This window comes from Echinops telfairi, unplaced genomic scaffold (assembly GCF_000313985.2).
Source record: "Echinops telfairi isolate 266 unplaced genomic scaffold, ASM31398v2 ScPeMD7_23;HRSCAF=83, whole genome shotgun sequence".
In the NCBI taxonomy this organism is placed as follows: Eukaryota; Metazoa; Chordata; class Mammalia; order Afrosoricida; family Tenrecidae; genus Echinops; species Echinops telfairi.
Window position 1 is genome coordinate 84,092,928 of NW_022103920.1, and position 19,151 is coordinate 84,112,078.

General features: G+C 38.9%; 1 protein-coding gene across 3 annotated transcripts in view; it reads right to left on the reverse strand.

The window, feature by feature from the left end:
• SKAP2 (src kinase associated phosphoprotein 2) overlaps positions 1–19,151 on the reverse strand; it is a 188,718-nt gene that overhangs the window by 157,726 nt on the left and 11,841 nt on the right. For all 3 annotated transcript variants that reach the window (XM_004702733.2, XM_045288951.1, XM_045288950.1), the window contains exon 4: positions 13,183–13,290. In XM_004702733.2, coding sequence (XP_004702790.1) covers positions 13,183–13,290 — 108 coding nt within the window. The remainder of the gene's footprint in view (positions 1–13,182; positions 13,291–19,151) is intronic.

The following is a 19,151-nucleotide window of genomic DNA, read 5'->3' on the forward strand; positions in this document are numbered from 1 at the left end:
CTTGTCCACATGTACTCACGGGCAATTTCTATCAACACCTTCCTCCACCCTCTTACCAGACCCATGCAGAGAAAGGTCGTTTGGTGGGAATTACACAGTGCAATCAAATTTCACCCAAATGAAATTTCACCAAATCTATTCTCCACCCTGGATTGTACCTTATTTATGCACATATGGCCTGGGTTTTCAGGCAAGATGTGGGCATGTGCCTCCTACTAATCTTCATCAGTCAAGCCTTTTTGCCAGGCCACTCCAGAAACAGTTTTCTTTCTCCTCTCAGCTGTAGCATGTAATTCCTTACATCTATTATAAGTAATAGTGACTAAGAGGGTGTGGTCCGACTCATACCCTCTACTAAGGTCACATCTTAATCTCATCCTATTCCTGTTTGTTAGCAGATAACACCCTCCAAAATAGGACTATAGCTATAGGAATATGAAGTCTAGAATCATATCACATAAGGAATTTTGTCTGGAAGGGCCATAATTAACTGAGTATAATTCAAGTACTAACTGCAAGGTTAGCAGTTCAAAACCACAAGCCACTCCTTAGGAGAAGGATGAGGCAGTCTCAGAAACCCACAGGGCAGTTTCTTCTTTTTAGTCATTTTATTAGGGGCTCATACAACTCTTATCACAATCCATACATACTTCCATTGTGTGTCAAGCACATTTGTACATTTGTTGCCCTCATCATTCTCAAAACATTTGCTTTTTTCTTGAGCCTTTGGTAGCAGCTCATTTTTCCCCTCCCTCCCCCTCCCCCCTCCCTCATGAACCCTTGATAATTTATAAACTGTTATTATTTTGTCATCTCTTACATGTCTGACATCTCCTTTCACCCACTTTTCTGTTGTCCGGGCTCTGAGGGTCACTGTGAGTCTGAGCTGACTCAGTGGCAGGGAGTGAGTAAGAGTGAGACCCGTACTATATGCTGTGCAGTAGTCTCTATTCTTTCTGTCCTTCATCCTGCTGATGGTCACAATAACCATCGGGTCTGAGTTCCATAACTAACCCCATTTGAGGGATGAGGAACCTCAGGGAGGGCAAGCAATTGATCAGAGGAAAGTAGCACAGAAGCAGTATTTGAACATAGGCAGTATAATGTCACTAAAACAGCACTCAACCACTGGTAATTCATACTCAACTCTATAAACCCACCATCATCTTCTTCCCCAAAACCGGTGCTCCCAATTTTCACATTTCAGCCAATTCTCCCAGTCATCAAAATTTAGGGTTTTGTAGTTGTCTTTGTTCTTTCTTCCGCTCCTTCCTTCCTTCCCACCCTCACTCTTCTCTCCTACTCCCCCACCCCCTACAACCCTTTTCCCAAACATACCCACTCATCAAATCCTATCCCTCTTCCTTTCACTTCCAATTTCATCATCCCTATTCTAAAGTATCCCTGGTGTCACAGAGGTTTAAGCAGTGGACTAACTGACAGATTGGTGGTTCATGCCCACCAACTGCTCCAGGAGAATGACGAGGCAGTCTGTTTCCATAAAGATTTACAGCCTCAGAAACCCGGGGACAGTTCTACTGGGTCCTACAGTCGGAGTAATCTTGTTGGCAGGGGGTTTCGGTTTTTGTTGTTGTTTTTATTGTGTTCAAGACTGACCACTGCACACCTGACTTTAGGATGGTCTCTTTTCTCGCAGACTACAGGTTGTCATCCTCCTCAGTCAATCTGTATCAAGCTAGAGCTTTCCATAATTCACTGTGCATCATATCACCTTCTTGCTCAAAAGTCTAAAGTATTCACTTTGCTAGCTGGCTTCTGATAAGACTATTTAAAGTCCTTAATGGTTTGGTTCTTTTTTTTTTTTACCTAAAGTAATACAATTCTTTTAATTTTATTCTTATTTTTTATAAATCGTTTTATTACAGCTCTTATAACATTCCACACATCAATGTATCAAGCATATTTGTACATATGTTGCCATCATCATTTTCTAAACATTCACTTTCTATTTAAGTCCTTGGTATCAGGTCCTCTTTTTTCCCTCCTCCCCACCACCCACCCACCCTCGGGACCCCTTGATAAATTATAAATTATCATTGTTTTCATGTCTTACACAGCTGTCTTCCTTCGCCCACGTTTCTGTTTTTCATCCCCCTGGGGGCAGGGAGGTGGGAATTATGCCACCTATCATTGCATCTATCATTGCAACTGGTTCCCCCTTCCTCCCCTTCTTTCGCCACCTTCTCCCTACCCTCCTGGTATCCCTCCTCCCATTTCTGTTTCTGAGGGGTTTATCTGTCCTGTGTTGTGAGCTCTCATCTATACCAGTGCACATGCTCTCGTCTAGTCAAAACTGAAAGGCAGGACTGGGGTCACGATAGTGGGGGGTGAAGAAGCCTCAAAAACCAGGAGTAATGTGTTTTTCATCAGCGTTATACTGTGCTGTGCTGTTGGCTCATCCCTTCCTGGGACCTTTCTGTAAGGGGATGTCCTATTTTCTACAGATGGACTTTGGATCTCTGCTCCTAACACCCCCCCCCCCCCCTGTTTTTAACAATATGTTTTTGTTTGTTTGTTTTCTTTTGGGTCTTTTGGTTCCTCTTACCTGATCCCGTCAGTACCTTATGATCACACAGGCTGGTGTGCTTCTTCCATTTGGGCTTGTGCTTCTCTGCTAGATGGCCACTTGTTCAACTTCAGGCCTGTAAGACCCCAGACACTATATTTTTTGATAGCTGGGGACCATCAACTTTCTTTACCACATTTGCTTATGCACCCACTTTGTCTTCGGCAATCGTGGGAGGGTGATCATCACAGAATACCAGGTTAGTAGAACAAAGTGTTCTTGAGTTGAGAGAGGGCTTGAGCAGAGGCCCAATGTCTGTCCATTTCCTCAATGTATTGCCATATAAATATATGTACCTAGGCCAATAACTCTATTTTTATGAATTAATATATTTATCTAAGTGCACACCTATGTTTATACCTCTACTCATAGCTTTGATTCCTAGATCTTTCCTCTAACCTTCCTCCTGCCCCACCATCATGCTCGCCCTTCTGCCTCTTACGAATTCCTCTCAGCTAGCTGGCTGTTGCTTCAACACCATGGGTTGTTGTTTTTTCCTTGCTTTTGTTTTTCTCTGTTTATTCAATCTTTTGCTTTCTTTTTGTTCTGTCTGTTAATGATGTTCTGCCTGCCTATAGAAGAAAGGCATGGGAAGCACGTCCAAGGAGAAGACAACGACCAATGGGTGCAGAGGGACTTGGGAGGGAGGAGTACAAGGAAAGGAAAAGGAGCCGTGAACAAGCAACGCCGTAGACAGGGGAACAACTAGGGAATTAAAGCAACAATGAGGAGAAGGTACAGATCCCAGTGGTGTTGAAATTCTTTTTAAAGGGGTTTAAAGAAATTCTTTAAGCCAGCTCATAAAGAAGGCACCTTAACAATAGTAACTTGGCTAGAGTCTGAATCAGGACCTGAAGCCAGAGCCAAAGCTTTCTGCATGCCATCCAGTCAACCCTTGTCTCCCAGTCTCCGGCAGTCTTTCTGTAGTTCCTCAAGAATGCTTCTTTCCAGCCCCATTTCCTATTCTCTCCCACATTCCCTCAACTTACCTAAAAACGCCTTCCCATCCACTTTCTACTCATTAAAATGCTATCCAACCTTGCAGAGTTCTAGTTAACAAGGCAACCTCTACCATAAAGTATCCACTGACACCATTTTGAAATAACTTCCTTCTTTTTTGATCTCATTACGTACTTAGTGTCCATTCTACACATTTGAACAAAGTTGATAAGGTTTCTAGCTATTAGGTCTGTACACCTTATTCCTATAATTAGACTACAATGCTTTTAGGTAAGACATCGTTGCTGTATTATTTTTTTCTATTGTTCGTACTATCTCAGGTCTAATAAATTGACTGGTTGGGAAAATGGTTTTGTTTGCTTGTTTTTTCAGATAGAGCCACATTCTTCCTTTTAAAACCCCGAAGTCTATTTGCTTATTTTTAAAGAATAATGTTTTAACCATTGGTAATATAGGGTGTGTGTTAGACAGGGTTCTCTAGAGAGATAAAACCAAATTGCTGATAATTTAATATATTTATTTATAAAGATAATTAGATATATAATGAGAAATGAACTATTAAATCATATACAGATAAATATATAATACAAGAAATAAACAGTTAAATTAGAAAGCACTACAAATGGCTCAGTGCAACTCACGGCAGTGAGAGAAAGTTGAGAGACTAGCAGTCCTTCAAGTCCCTGTCTGATGCCAGATCTTCCTCTATTTGTAGAGAGAGCTAGGCTATGTCAGCACAGTAGCCAATCACAAGGCAGGTCACCAACCGCCAGTCCCCAGCTCCAGAGAAGTCTTAAAGGGACCTCAACTTACAGCGACACAGTCCACAGGCTAGCCGCCCCACAGGCAATGTAGCCTTTAAATTGAGGCACAGAACAAGCAAGGCAGTCGCACACTGGTCCGATGATCACAGAGCGAGAGACAAGAAAGGCGAGGCTCACCACGCCATTTATCTCTCGGCCCTTCAGTTAATCCCACTTGTGTTTATCAGCCAGGCTGGCACAATAACCTATCTCAGGGTGTCTCAATGGCAGTGAGTTATTACTGTTGAGTCTTCACTAGATCAAACATTTTGCTTAAGTTTTAGCTACTATAAAGCAGATAGAACTGGAGTGAGGAAGAAGACACAGCAGAGGAGAGCCAAGCCCAGGAAAATAAGTGCCAGTTTTCCTAAAGAAGCCTTAAAGATTCTCCCAGCAGAGTTGCAGCATGAGAAAGGAGGGCCGGGCATTAGAAAACTAGCCAATGTAGTTAAATATAGGCTTTTGTCTTTCGGCTAAATTCTGAAGTCCAGTTTCTAAACAAAGTTCCCTAGCTTCCTAGGGAGAGCACCCAGTGGGTACTGAAACCCAAGAGAGAAACTGAGCAAAAGTCCCGCTTGTTCTAGATGGCCTTTCCCAGGTGAGGCCCTTCCCCAGGTAAAGGAAACCTTTTGAAAACTCCCTCTGAACGATGTCCTACTTATTTTGGCAACTGTGAGTGTCTCAATCAGCCTCTTTGCTCCTCATCAACACTAACAGCCAAATGCCTCTAGAGAAGCTTTGCCCACTTCCTCCAGTCAGAAGTCTCTCACTTAAAGGAAAAGCCTTGTAGAACACACACACACACACACACACACACACACACAGTCCCACATACGCTGCCTAAGCTTTTCCACGAGGCCCTTCATTATAAATAAGAACCAATAACCCAGACTCTCCAGACACCTGAGGAAAGCCACCAGCAAGGGAAAAAAGGGCCAGTCACTAGAATCCAATTTGACAAAGCACAGTCCAGTTCAAGACTCACATGCAAATGTCATACACCTTAGGAAAGCAAACACGACGTAGCTAGCAAAACGGGAATCGGGGCGTGGAAAGAGCTGGGAAGAGACCTAAACCCAACCCACGGCCATCAAGTCAGTTCGGACTCATGGCGACCTGCCCGGTGGGTTTCTGAGACTGTCACTTTAAGGGCGTAGAAAGCTTGTATGTCTCCCTTGGTGCAGCTGGGGGTTTCAATCAGCTGACCGTGTGGATTGCAGCCACACCATCATGTCTGGATACCATTAATCTCTTCAGAGTTGATAGCAAAGAATCAAGAGGTACTGTCTGAAGTTGGCACAATTAAGATGGAGTCAACAGCAAACACAAAGGGAAACATCAAATAACAAAGAATGGGTAGGAGGTGGTGAGGGAGTCAACAGATCCACTACTTATAGTTGATCAGATAAGAAACAACAAACGACCCACAGTTGATGTGCCTACAGAAGAAACTGTTAAAAGTAGCTGCATTTGGAGGAGACCTAGAGAGTGAGGGCAGGGTTGAAAAAAATAATTACTATTACTGTAAACCCACCTGTACCACCCCCTTTTAGCTATATACATTTCTCATATGATTTGAAAAACAAAACAAATATGAGTCTACTAACGCAGCAGAGCATGGGACAACCATAGCTGTTAAAAGTTTGCTACTTAGAAGTGAGAGACCCTGGACAAAAGACCTACATCTTTCTGATTGTTTCCTCCGCTGCAAATCAGGAAAATGTCTCCTTCAGGAAGCAGTTTGGAGCAGAGTAAAAAGAAATAATTTACCTGAATGAATCTGGCATAATAAACAGCGATTAATGTTTTTAACCCCTTATTCTTCTTATCCAGACACCAGAGCAGCCAGGGCCAGGATCTGTATCTCAAAGGGAGACGCGCTCATCCACACCCTGCTCGGGACCAGCGCAGCTTCCTCTCAACTCTACAGATTGAAGGAATCTCTGACATCTACAGACTCAGAGATCCAGCCCAATCCACTTGTACACCGCAAGAAAGATATGCTGGTTAGGTCCCTAAGTTATACGAGATGTTGCTCTGCAAGAGCCAGAAACATCCCTAGAATGGGCTTGGTGCTGCCGGGGTCACAATTTGGCAATGGGGCCTGAACTCAGACATAGCTATTAACATGCAAACACTCAACATGCAATAATTTACCTAGGTCTTTCCAAATTATTTAACAGAAAAGAAAGGGGAGTGGGGTGGGTCAGGAAATGGGTGAGACAATGGGACAGGAAAGGCTTTGTAAAGTCAGGATCCTCACAGCTTGGTGGTGCTGAGTGACCACTGCAGAGCGCTGGAGGGACAGCGGGTGGGCAAATGATGTTTCACCTAATTCAGGTGTTGCCTGCAGTGGGGCCTGTTGCATGTTTGAACACATAGCAAGCCTAACGCAATTGCACAGTCTGCCGGAGCCTTCTTTGTGGTTACGAGACCCAATACAATAAACAACTCTAGAACACAAACTCTTAAACTTTAAGAGTACTGAAAGACCGTGTGAAAAAACTGATTTAGATTCAGTAGTTCTGCTCCTAGGCAATGCTGTGGCTGCTGCTCCTGGGACCATAATTTGAGGAGAAAGGAGTTAGGGAGTCTTTCCAGGACAATGCCTACCACTATAATCCAAGCCTTCCCATCTCCTCCTAAACTACATTACACTAAACAATATCCTAGCAGCAGAAGTGGCAAAATCTGTTTTGCAAACTTGGGTCTTGGAGTCAAGCAGACAGGAATTCATATTCCAGCTCTGCCATTTATGGCTACAGAATTTTGAACAGGTCACTTTCTTGCCTGAGCATCCTCGGTTGTTAAATAAGGATAACAGTATTTACCACACAGAAACCCTGTCAAGATTAAAAATAAACAATGTAGCCAAGCAACTAACTTTCTGTCCACAGTAGACTTTCGCATAGCTCCTTTCCTTTCAGTCACCTACATCTCAGGACAGAAACAGGCATTCAATCACACAGGCAGATTCCCACAAAACAAGTCACTGCCCTCAAGTCAGCTCAGGCTCACAGTGACCGGAGAGGGCAGGGGAGAACTGGGTTTCCAAGCCGGTCACACTGGCGAGTAGAAAGCCTCCTCTTTCTCCCACAGAGCAGCTGATAAATTCGAACTGCTGACTTTGTGGCTAGCAGGCCAACATGAAACCCCCTCTGCCCCTTTAATTGATGCCAAAGCCAACACCTGAGCTTCGCTTGGCACTCAGCTCCTACTGTCTGCCATGTCTACTCTCAAGTCCACTTCCATCCTCGCCTTTCCCACATCACCGCTGACTCCTCCCATAAAGCCTTAGCTTCTAAAATATCTAGCTGCCACCATTAAACTTAGAAATTCTCAAATCTGGACATAAGCATTTACAACTCTAGCAAAATTCTAAGTAAATAACTACCTGATCAACACTCTTCAATTCAAAAAATAAATTAATTAATTCAAAATTCAGAGAGGTTGTAATTTGGCTTTGACTACAAAATTATCAAACAACCTGAAAACCCGGCTTCCGGTCTCATGCTCCAAATACCCTTCCCTATGCCCTATCCAGGTATTCTGTTCCCCTTTTGAAGGTACTCTGTAAATAACTACTGATTTCCTATACTAATGGCGTGTATCTTTTATAATGTTGAGTTTTATTACTTCAAAATTTGTTCTTATTTAGTCCACTTTAATATAATCCTGTGTGCCCACTTTGATATATTTTGATATATCTTATCTTTTTTTTTAAGTCATTTTATTGGGGGCTCATACAACTCTTATCACAATCCAAACATACATCAATTGTATAACGCACATTTGTATATTCGTTACCCTCATCATTCTCAAAGCATTTGCTCTCCACCTAAGCCCCTGGCATCAGCTCCTCGTTTTTTTCCCCTCCCTCCCCGCTCCCGACTCCCTCATGAGCCCTTGATAATTTGTAAATTATCATTTTGTCATATTTTGTCATCTTATCATTTAATAACCTAAAACTTAGATGATTCTCATTAGTTTTTATTTATTTATTCATATTCACCTTTGTATTACCAAACTATTCCCTAAGTGTATACTTTACATCCCCAATTATACTGTAAGTACCTTAAAGGTTAAAAACCTGTCTTTTATCATTTGTCCAAAGTATACACCGCCCCGTACTACCAGAGTATTTGACACTGTGCCACATACAACATGACTAATCACTGTTTGTATGCTGCTACACACACACGTTAGCTATCTGGTACATTAAAATAACTAAGAGGTAAAAACTAAATAACTGAAATAAGAAATGCTATGCTATTTGCAAATTAATTTAAGTGCTTAATAAAATACAAAAATCAAAATTTAAGTATCAAGAACTGTGTGATACTAATGAAGAAAAACATTTTCCCTAAATGGGAAATTACTGAAAAGAACCTTTGTTTTACTTGTTTTTGCTTTAAACACCGTTTTCTATCCTATGGAAATCCCAGGGAAAAGTAAAGCATCTATTGTTTGGCAATTATAAAAAACGCTCTGTGCTGTACCTAGTTTCACACATGCACACACATACATATATCCTCAAAAATGTATGCAAAGTTTATGTGTGTGCATGGGTAGGTTTCTATCTAAGACTGTTAGATGCATGATCGGAAACCACTATAGAGAATCCTTTTTAGGCATTCCTTTGGAATACGTGACTTACACTTTTTTTTTTTGACTTACACATTTTATAAATCCAAATTTTCTACACTTTCTTCAAGAAGGTTTACTAAAAAAAATTATATTGTCCAATATTATAAATTATGATCAAGCTTGGAAAAATTAAAAAACCATTCCATTCCTAAATCAAATCTTTTTCCCACATAAACAGCCCTTAGTCAATACCGATAGCCCTCAGTAAGGTATGTTACATGAGAGTGTTCAGCTAGCTAGACGCCAGGACGATAAATGGCTTTTTCTCAAATCTTCGTCTTCGTTTTAGTCTTCCTGTATTCATACCCCAGAGGTTCCAGATTCTCATCCACAGAGTGAGTATGGTCTAGGACTGACTCAGAGTTTAACAAATGTGCCCTGGGATCCTTCATCCAATCACTGATGGGCAGAGCCGATGGATGTCTCCGAGCTCACTGAACCCTTTCACCTCACCTCAGGGGTGTCTACAATGCTGTATGGTTGGAAGCATTCTTTCACAAATGATGAAAAGGAATGAAAAACGAGTTCAGAACAGAAACACTGGAGCCCAAGTAATTACACAGTGGCTACAAGCTACCCCAACAGCTCCCACCTTAGCACCCAAACAAGCATGCAATCATGTGCACAATAAGGAACATTCCTCTTTGAGGTTTTGAGTTTTATTACCTCTAATTGCATTTAATTCCTTACATGTGCCATTTCTATTTACACTCCAGTATAGTCAGCCACAAAGCGTATAAAACTTCTAACAGCAACTTGCAATAGTCTACAAATTGTCATTTGTCTGTTTTAAACTTTTCAGGGGGCAAAAATGATGAAGCTGATAAAAAATTTTTCTAATTAGTTTTTTCCATAAATATTATTATATCAAAATGAAAATCTGAGAGCAGTAGTGCAATCATTTAAGAAAGAAAATGTAGATTTACTATTTTTTATTCATAATGATTTACTCTTTTATAATTTATAACTAAGCATTCTATTTTCTTTTTTTTGCAACTGACCTGAAAATGCATTTCCTTTCCAGAAATATACAAATAAATAAAAAATGAAAAGCGTTTCCAAAGAGAGAGGAAAGAATCACAAAGTACAAAGTGTTCATGCTCCCAGCTATACAAAAATCTGTCACCCTCCTGTTACCATTCCCGTCATCAATAAGGTGGTGGTGGTTTTTCCGCAACCTTCCCCTCAAAAATCAATTATATCAACTCCTTTGTATACAGAAGCAGCACACCTTTCAGGCAACTAGTATTAATGAGTAGCCATGACTATAGACTCTCCATCCGTTTCTCTGACAAAGCTGTGGCTACTCTAGCCCCTCATTGAAATTCCATTAATCTGGTGTACCAAGGGCCAATGCGAAAATCAAAACTCCATCTAACCCTTTATCAGCTCACAATAACCTACAAGTGAACTCTGCCTGTTAGCATGCGGCAAGTGATGATTTTGCTATCAATCAGGCAGTTGGCCAATAAAAAATAGATAAAAAGCCAGGCTGGAAACAGTGTGTCTGGCAGGGCCCGAGACTTGGTTTCTGTTCTCTGCTTTCTTCCACGTTCAGTTTCTATGGGGTGTCCGGACTTGTGAGAGCATGCGTTATTCTCCTTGGCTGTGATTTAATTGCTACCAGCAATCAAGTCGAAGCATCACTGAAGTGTGCTTGAATTTCATTAGAAGATATAACTTATGCTACTTTCCTACAGTACCTAATAAACCATAAAGAAACCAAAACACATATGGCTTGGGGGAATAACTGGAAAATTAGGTGGCCATTTGGGAACGGAGTGAACTTTTGAACCAGAGGAAGAGAGAAAAAGAAATATTAAAGGGAAGACAGATTTAGAATGCACACAGAGATGTGCAGGTTTGACCTTTTCAGTACCTTGAAAATTACATTAGCATTATGAAAAATACATAGCATGCTTGGAGTTTATAATCCATCAAAGTTGGGATGCGCTGTTAGTGCCTACCATAAGGTAAAAGTCAAAAGGACAAAACAACAATCTGATTTGACAAAGGCCTTTTGGTGACCTGTGTTAATTTGGTTATACTTATTGTTAAATGTATTTTTTTTTATAATTAATACACCATTAGAGCAAGGTCACATAATGAAGGAAAAATTATTCAGGAAAGGAAAAGGAACTAACTGATATGATTAATACTTTAGAGTAAAATGCATAGTCCAAGTGAATTGTAGAATGACAATCTTATGAGAAAACTGAAAACTATCATATGTATATACCAGAAATAAGTAATACTTAAAGTTAAATTTTCAATCTGCTTAAGAATTGCTTATTTAAACATTTAAGTAAAAAGTGCTTCTATTTAATCAAAATTTGGTCTTATTAAATACTATTTAATAAAAATTTGATGTTATTAAACACAAAATATAAAATTGATGATAGTAAATGTTGATAAAGATGTTTAAACATCTGATCCCCTTTCATGTTATTAGTGTCCTTCCAACATTCTTAGTTGTGTAAATGAACATGGTACTTTTTTTTCATGATAAAGGAAATCTAATAATCATGTAAACAGCATCCTAATTTAACAAGAATTCAATTTGTCTGACAAATCATTAGACGATTTCTGGCTCTTACAGTATTTCTTGAATTTCTTAGGTTTTAATTTTTTAAGAGTATACACTATGCTCCCATGTGCTTCAAGATACTTGCTATTGTGAGACGTTTTAAGTATACATACTCTATAAAATATAAATATATGTGTGTGCCATATGTGTATGTATGTACACACACATATATAAACATCCTCTTGGGCATCAGTATTCTCTATGCGTGTATACACATACACATACTCATTGTACTACTGTACTACAGAGAAGCAAAACAAATCATTGTAATGATTCAAAAGTAGTTCAACTTAAATGATGATTCCCCAATTTGCTTGGAAACGTTTCGTCGGCTCTAAAACATTTTCTACAAGCAGTGCTTCTGAAGACCAGGTGAGAAAGGGCAATGCTCTGTTTTGAAGACTAAGTGGCACTGGAGAGAAATGCCGTGCATGCTTTCAAAGGCTGGGACAAGCATTGAAAGCCAAGCATCCTTCCTTTAGAAGTAGACATGAAATGTTTGCTAAAATGTAAAATCCAACAGAAAGTGAATATGATTATTGCTACACATTGTACAAAGTTCTGAATATAAAGAAAAGATTGTGTTGTTCTGAATCAGTGGTTAGAATGTTTATCACTTATGCATGTACTTGACTTATCCCTGCTCTGCAATAGATATAATTTTATACCTCATAAAAGCAATTTATGTTTCCAAAGGGAATAATCTGGATAACATAAAATGTGGAGTGCTCTGTTGCAGGAAGCATATTTTCATTCAGCAATTGTATTTAGAGATGGAACTGCACGGCTTGATCATCATATAGTGGCAGAAGGCATTATTCACTTCTCTGTCTACGTGAAACTTTGAGTGCCACAAATTAATATGCATGGCTAATCTATTGATACGCATTCTTGATGTATAACTAACTGTATAGCGTGCTTATAAGGTTTCTCAACTAGCCACTATGGCGAAAACACATACTATGGCAAAAATAAGTTTCATAACTTTTATAACATTTGGTAATTTTTAGGAATTGCTAAGAGATAATCAACTTTACTACTGATTCAATTAATAGATGACATAATATTCGTGCATAATACAGGGAATTTTTAAGTGAAATTAGAAAAATGAAAAGTGTGTATTAAGAGAAGGATTTGAGGAAAAGCTGTCTCAATGTAAAAAGGGCAATGTAGCAATAATTAATTTAATATTTCATGAACCCATTTTGTGTGGTTTTCAGGAAAAAAAATAGATCAAAAACCTATTTCATTATTTATAAAATTAATAATACAACAAGCCATTAGGCAGCACAATAAAATTAAGCAAGAATCTGATAATAATGAATTAAGCAACAGTTACTACTACTACTAATACAATGATGCAAGAAATCCCCCCCAAACTACAGTGACGAAATCGTCCTAGGAAAAGCAGCAAGGCCAGCCGTAGGAAAGCCTCAGTTTGCTCCTAGAGCCACTAGAGAGAGCTCTTCCGTTCCTAAAAGGACCTGGCAAAGGTGAGTGAGGAGAACCCCGCCTTGCTGAGCTTCCGGACAAGGCCCCTCCCTCCACACATGGCACGGTCTGTCAGTCAGTACATTCTACGGGGAAATGCCACATACCATCTGAGGGGCCGTCGTCGTCTTTATCAAAACGTTCTGAGGCCAGAGAAATCGTGTCTGGTGTCCCCGCAAAAGGGTCATCATATTCGTCCCCATCTTCTGCATCCCCTGTAAAGGAATCAGAAAAAAAATTCCATGTAAAACAATGCTACTTTGTTAGAAGTAAATTTTACTATTCAATTCAGTCACTGATATGGAAACATGGAATCAGGTAAAAACAGAGCCTATTTTCATTTATATCCAATGCAATTTAGATATAGAAGAGTTTTTTAAGGCATGAGTATTTTTTATACAAAAGGATAAAGTCCCAAAATTATATTCTACCAAGAATATAAACAGTAGAACAGAGTATATATCCAAACAGTAAAACAGAGCATATATACAAAATAAACAAGAAACTGTCATTTAAAAAAAACACAGGGAAAGCACAGCTAAAGAAATGACTAAAGTTAGACCATTTATCTACTCAACAATTGGCAAAATTATGACAAGAATTGGGTGGTGTCACTGCTGTGATCATTTGATAAGTTTCGTCATCAATCACAGAGCTCTATGAGCGTAAATTACGAACAGACCGAGCTGCGCTGTGAAGTGTGGGAAGCCTCTGAGGGTAAAAGCTACTTTAAAACTTATCAGCAGTTTAAGTTAAAACAAATTTGGTTTATGAACTCAACCCCTTCAGTTTTTATTCAGTGATATCCTTAAAAAAAAAGAATGCCAATTTTGTATTTGATTTACAAGTCCAGAAGTTTTCAGTTCTGTTTTGTTTTTAAGTCATTTCATCCTCATGATAGAATCTTGTGTGGTTTGAGTTTCTATCAACCCTACCCCCATAATTTTGTTAAAGGAATCAAATTTCCTAGCCTTGTTAAATGAAGGCACTATTTTGTCATCCAGTTCTACAACAACAAAGAACATGTACTTAATATTCTATCAAGTATCTACCTGCTGAATAGTAATTTTAGAGAAGAGCAGCCTCCTCAGGAATGACTTGCAAGGACAATGGGAATTTCTGAAGGTGTGATGTGGGACTCGGGACTTCAGAAGCACAGCTCCCAGGCAAGTCCAGATTAGGGCTGGGACTCAACATGCTTCTCAATCATACTCTTGGGAGAGAAATAGTCTCTTTCAAGACAATCCTGTCAAAGCTAACAAAAGAGCCGGTGTTTTTTTCTATTTTCTTATGATTTTTCTATTTCATCGGCCTTCATCATCATGATTCCAAAAGTCTAAATACGGACATCTTCCATCAAGACAATAAGAATGAACAATAAAGATAACAACCTTATTGTCTTTAGTGATTCCACTATTCAGAACATGGTAACGTTTCTTCCCTCATTAAAATTCCAAGAAACACGTGTAAATATTAGTCCTTCTTCATATCACAGTCTTCTCTGTTAACAGATGTTTGAAATACTTTTCAGAACATTCATCGGTCCCTTACAATGTCTCTCTTATGAGAGTGTTCTACTGTATAATATGAGGTAAAAAGTAATCTCACAAAGTGTTCATAAAAATAAGCTTGAACATTGAATGACATTCATGGGACACAAATCAGCCAAGGAAACAAAAGTTCCCATATCTTCTTCACAAACCAAAATTTTATAGTGTGAATGTTCTGAAATATTTTACATGCACTGTAAAAGAAGTCTTGCTGCGGCAAAACAAGGGTAGTAGGGTACTTCAAACACACCCCTAAAATGCAGCACTTCACGTACGGCAGTATGAGGAATATAAAAACACTAGTAAGGCCAATGAATATACATGGAAAAGGTCTTGAAAAATTCAGCTGCTTAGGTGTGAACCGCTTAAGCTCGTTGAGGAAATGAGCAGGAAAATAATTAAAACTAAAGACTTTGGAGAACAGAAGCAATTTATTATCCTGCTATAATATCCATTTTACATATGGATATAAGGAACCTTGATGGCATGGTGGTTAAGCACTTGGCTGCTAACCAAAAGGTCAGTAGTTCAAATCTACCTGTAGCTGTGCAGTCAGCTTCCCGAAAGATTGACAGTCTTGTAAACCCTATGGGCAGTTCTACTCTGTCATACAGTCACTATGAGTCAGAATCAGCTCGATGGTAATGGTTTCAAATTTAGTGAATATACGTGCATATACACATGTGCAAAATGTATTGTATGTGCATATATCTAATACATATATACACATATATGCATACATAATCTATATTTAATACATGTTTGATGTATCATTATTAATCTATAAACAATATGTAATATGAGTTAAGAATATTTTATACAACTCGGCCACTAACGTGTTAAAGATTTTTGTGGGTTTTGTTTTTCTAAAACACTTCATGGCTTATGTAGTAAAGTGAAATTGTCATCAATTTATCCATTCCAAGAACTGCAGAGAAGCACAAGTGTTGTTTTTGCTGCCCTTGAATTAACTTAGAAAGTAAAGAACCTCTATAATATCTCTACAGACTACGTAAGTATTTAACTTGCATTTAAGCTGAAAAGATATATCATTTTTCAAGATCTTTTTTCATTTTACTATTGTTTCAGGGATGGTCCATCAACTTACACTCTCCCTACTTTTTCTTTTTTCAATCCCAATAAAGAGTAAAAACCGTTGTCTTATAAGAAGCTTCAAGTGAACACAGGGGTCGCTGTTGAGTAGTGCAAAGAACTCCTCCTCCCCAGGGGCTGGGTATTTGCAGTTATACCTGCAAAGACTTCTATAAATTAAAAGGAAAATGTTCAACTTGTGTTTATGTAATAGAAAACTGAACTCCAAATGAACAATGGGCATCAGGTAAACGTACCCAATACAATTTAAGGCATAATTGAAAGCATTACAGCCTAATCAGACATCCAAAAGAAAGGCGTGCTCAAATGAAATGTCTACAGAATCATTAGTTGGCAGCCATTCGATTACAATCACACATAATGTCAGCGGTGCCTTGAGCCCGTGCCAATGACAACAGCATAAATTCTGCATCTCATTTCTGTGGTCGTAAAATTAATGATCAGTTTAAAAATACTTCTTTGTAAAAGTTATTGCACAAAGAAAAGACATGAATGTGTCCCTGTTATGCACTCACCAGGATAATTACAGGGTTGTTGCTCATTAATACTGTTTCTTGTTTCCCTAGAAAAGCATTTGATTTATCCCACAACTTTCAAAAGTTTAATTAACGATACAAAGTTAGCAGTTTCAGTGACACCGATCCAACACTTCCCTCCCTATAATTTCTGTGGCAACTTAACCACCACGGCAAAATCAAGGTTTAGTTGTACGCCTGCAGCATATCTCTGTGAAGGGTATTTTAAAATTTAGAATAGCTGGGTTCAAAGCGCTATTCTCCATCTGGTGTCTATGGCCCTTCCTCAGCGAACATGTTACTGAAAACGCAACCTGCAGCCCAGTGCCAACCGGTACAGTCATGCTCTCCACACCTGGGAAGGTGATCTCACCAATGTACTTGCTTGTTGTGCCTCACAGCCCCAGCTTAAACACAAGCAAGTAAATGTCAACCCAAATGATATGCCTAAAATTCGGTAATAATCACCCCATCTTACAGGTTGTATAAAAGGCAAACTTGGGGTCGGGGAAAATTATCTGAATACAAGCATACTAATTTCTACTTCTCTACTCACTTCACTTAGCCAAATGAAATTCTCAAATAATAATGCACAGCTAAATAGGATTGAGTGCTTCATCTGTCATTCAATGAGAACCGATAGTTCGGCTCCTAAAACTTTGGAGTTTTTTGGTCAATGCACATAAAAAGATTCTTCTTGCAACTCGTCTCATGCCAAACTGGGGCAGAGTCTTAAAATAAATCCTTATTTCTCAAGGACTAATTCCACTAGCATAGGGCCCCAAATCTCAAGCATGACGATCACATTTATACAAGGCTGAGGGTGGACAGGCTGCAAGTTATTTGCACCGATTTCATAGCAGAGCTCATTTTCAATAGAAAACACACTCTGTTAGGAAGGGATACTAAACATCAATGCAATCTTCTGACATTTCTGCTTTTCTTAAGGATCTTATTAGGACAAACTGAAATGGGTTACCTCTGACCTAGTAACTGTGCTATTCTGAAAATTAGTCCATTAATGAACTTGGGAAATTGTGGGAGGAAATTGTTTTTAAGTCAATGTCTGTGTATGTATCAGCATGAGTGGCATCTTTAAGATAAAATCTATTTGTTTTCTTTTGTTTTTGTATTTTTGCAATAAGACTTTTTAAAGGAGAAAATGAGAATGTTTAAACTATGGCATCTAAATGAATCAAAAGCAATTTATCCATATTTTTAGCAACTGTAGACATGAATACAAATTTGAAAAAATACATATTCTCTTCAAATATGTGTCTCGTGTTCACGTGTGCCCTTCTTCTCAGAATTTATTATTTCCTCAAAATTATTTAAACCCTTTAAAAATTTATTTAAATCCTTATTGTGTGAATTAATGTTTATGTAAAGACTCTTGACAAGGCTGACCCTGAGAATATGCACTAACATTTGCTGAGCAGCAACTCGGTGTCATGCTCAGGTATTATCGTATTATCCTACTTCAATAAATCGCTCTCTAAAGAAAATAATCACACCTAAATCATCACTAGAGTAAAACGAGATTGATACCGGGTCAATATGCAACTATAGGTAAAATTTTACTAAAAAATTTTAATTTATACAACTTTTACTACAGAGGTACATCTTCATCACCAAAAAGTATATTATTTCAAATTATATTTCAGAGAGCTATATGACTTTACAATGAAAGGGTAAACAAATTCGAAAATAATCAGCACAATTTTAGTGCATTAAACCTGTATTCAGGAGTACATTTTAAGTACTACGCTGCAACAAAGAACAGAACATTGGAGTTAGAGAGTTACTCCCATGTACAGTACTTTGAAGGATGTGAGAAAAAAGAAATGTATTCTAGATGATAAGGGAAATTTTCAGACAGATAACAGGAGCTTGACTAAGCAAGATGAGTTCTAGTTACTGAGATTCAAATGATTTCCTAATTACAAACAAAACTACGGAATTCAGAAAACCAAGTGGTAATTATTCACAAGTCCCAACTGGTCAGACCACTTCCATGGGGACCTGGCCTTCAGTACGTATGTACCAGATAAAATGTGAACCTAGAGAAATTAAGAAAAGAGCAGGTTCAAATCAACAATTTTCTACAGAAATGAATACTGGAGAGCAAATAGGAAATTAACATAATGGCCAGGCTTCAATATTTAGGAGTCAGTGTAATTAATCAAGTAAGTGTTTACCAATACTAACTTGTTTCCACTAACAGAAACTGAAACACACACACACACACACACACACACACACATACACACACACACACACACACAAAGTCTTCTAAGACCTCAGCAGTTTACTGTTTCAGCACTGGATTAATGCAATTCATCGAAAGAACTGAAATGTGTCAAACTGTGCATTCCGTACTGTTAAACCTCACGAAGGGGCAGTCATCGCAGGTGGGAGGACGGGGTGAAGACAGGAAAGACAGTGGACACGGGTGTACATTAGAAAAGCTAGCGTCAGCCTTATTAAAAGTGTGTCCATCTGAATTAATTTTACTTGAGAGTTGTCTACATGGCTCTTGCTTGCCTCTCGATGATATGAAGGTAATGCAGAATTGCCCCCTTTCAAACAAAAAACTCAGTTTGTGAAGCAAACAGGGGCATAAAGGTAAAAAAGGCAGAAAACAGTCTGTGGTTACGGCACCGTGACCCCATGTTGACCTGAGGAGGGAGAAGGCAGAGAAGGAACAAGCAGACAGCCAGGAGCAACCCTGCCTGGGACACCTTGGCTGGAGATGACCCACAATTCTGAGGGGCAAAGGTAGGCAGAGAAGAAGGAAAGCAGCCCTATCACACCAGTCTTTACTCCACGCAGAAACCAAGATCCTTAAGAAAGACACTCTTTTTCGTATTCCTTGAATAAACACTTGCAACTATTAAA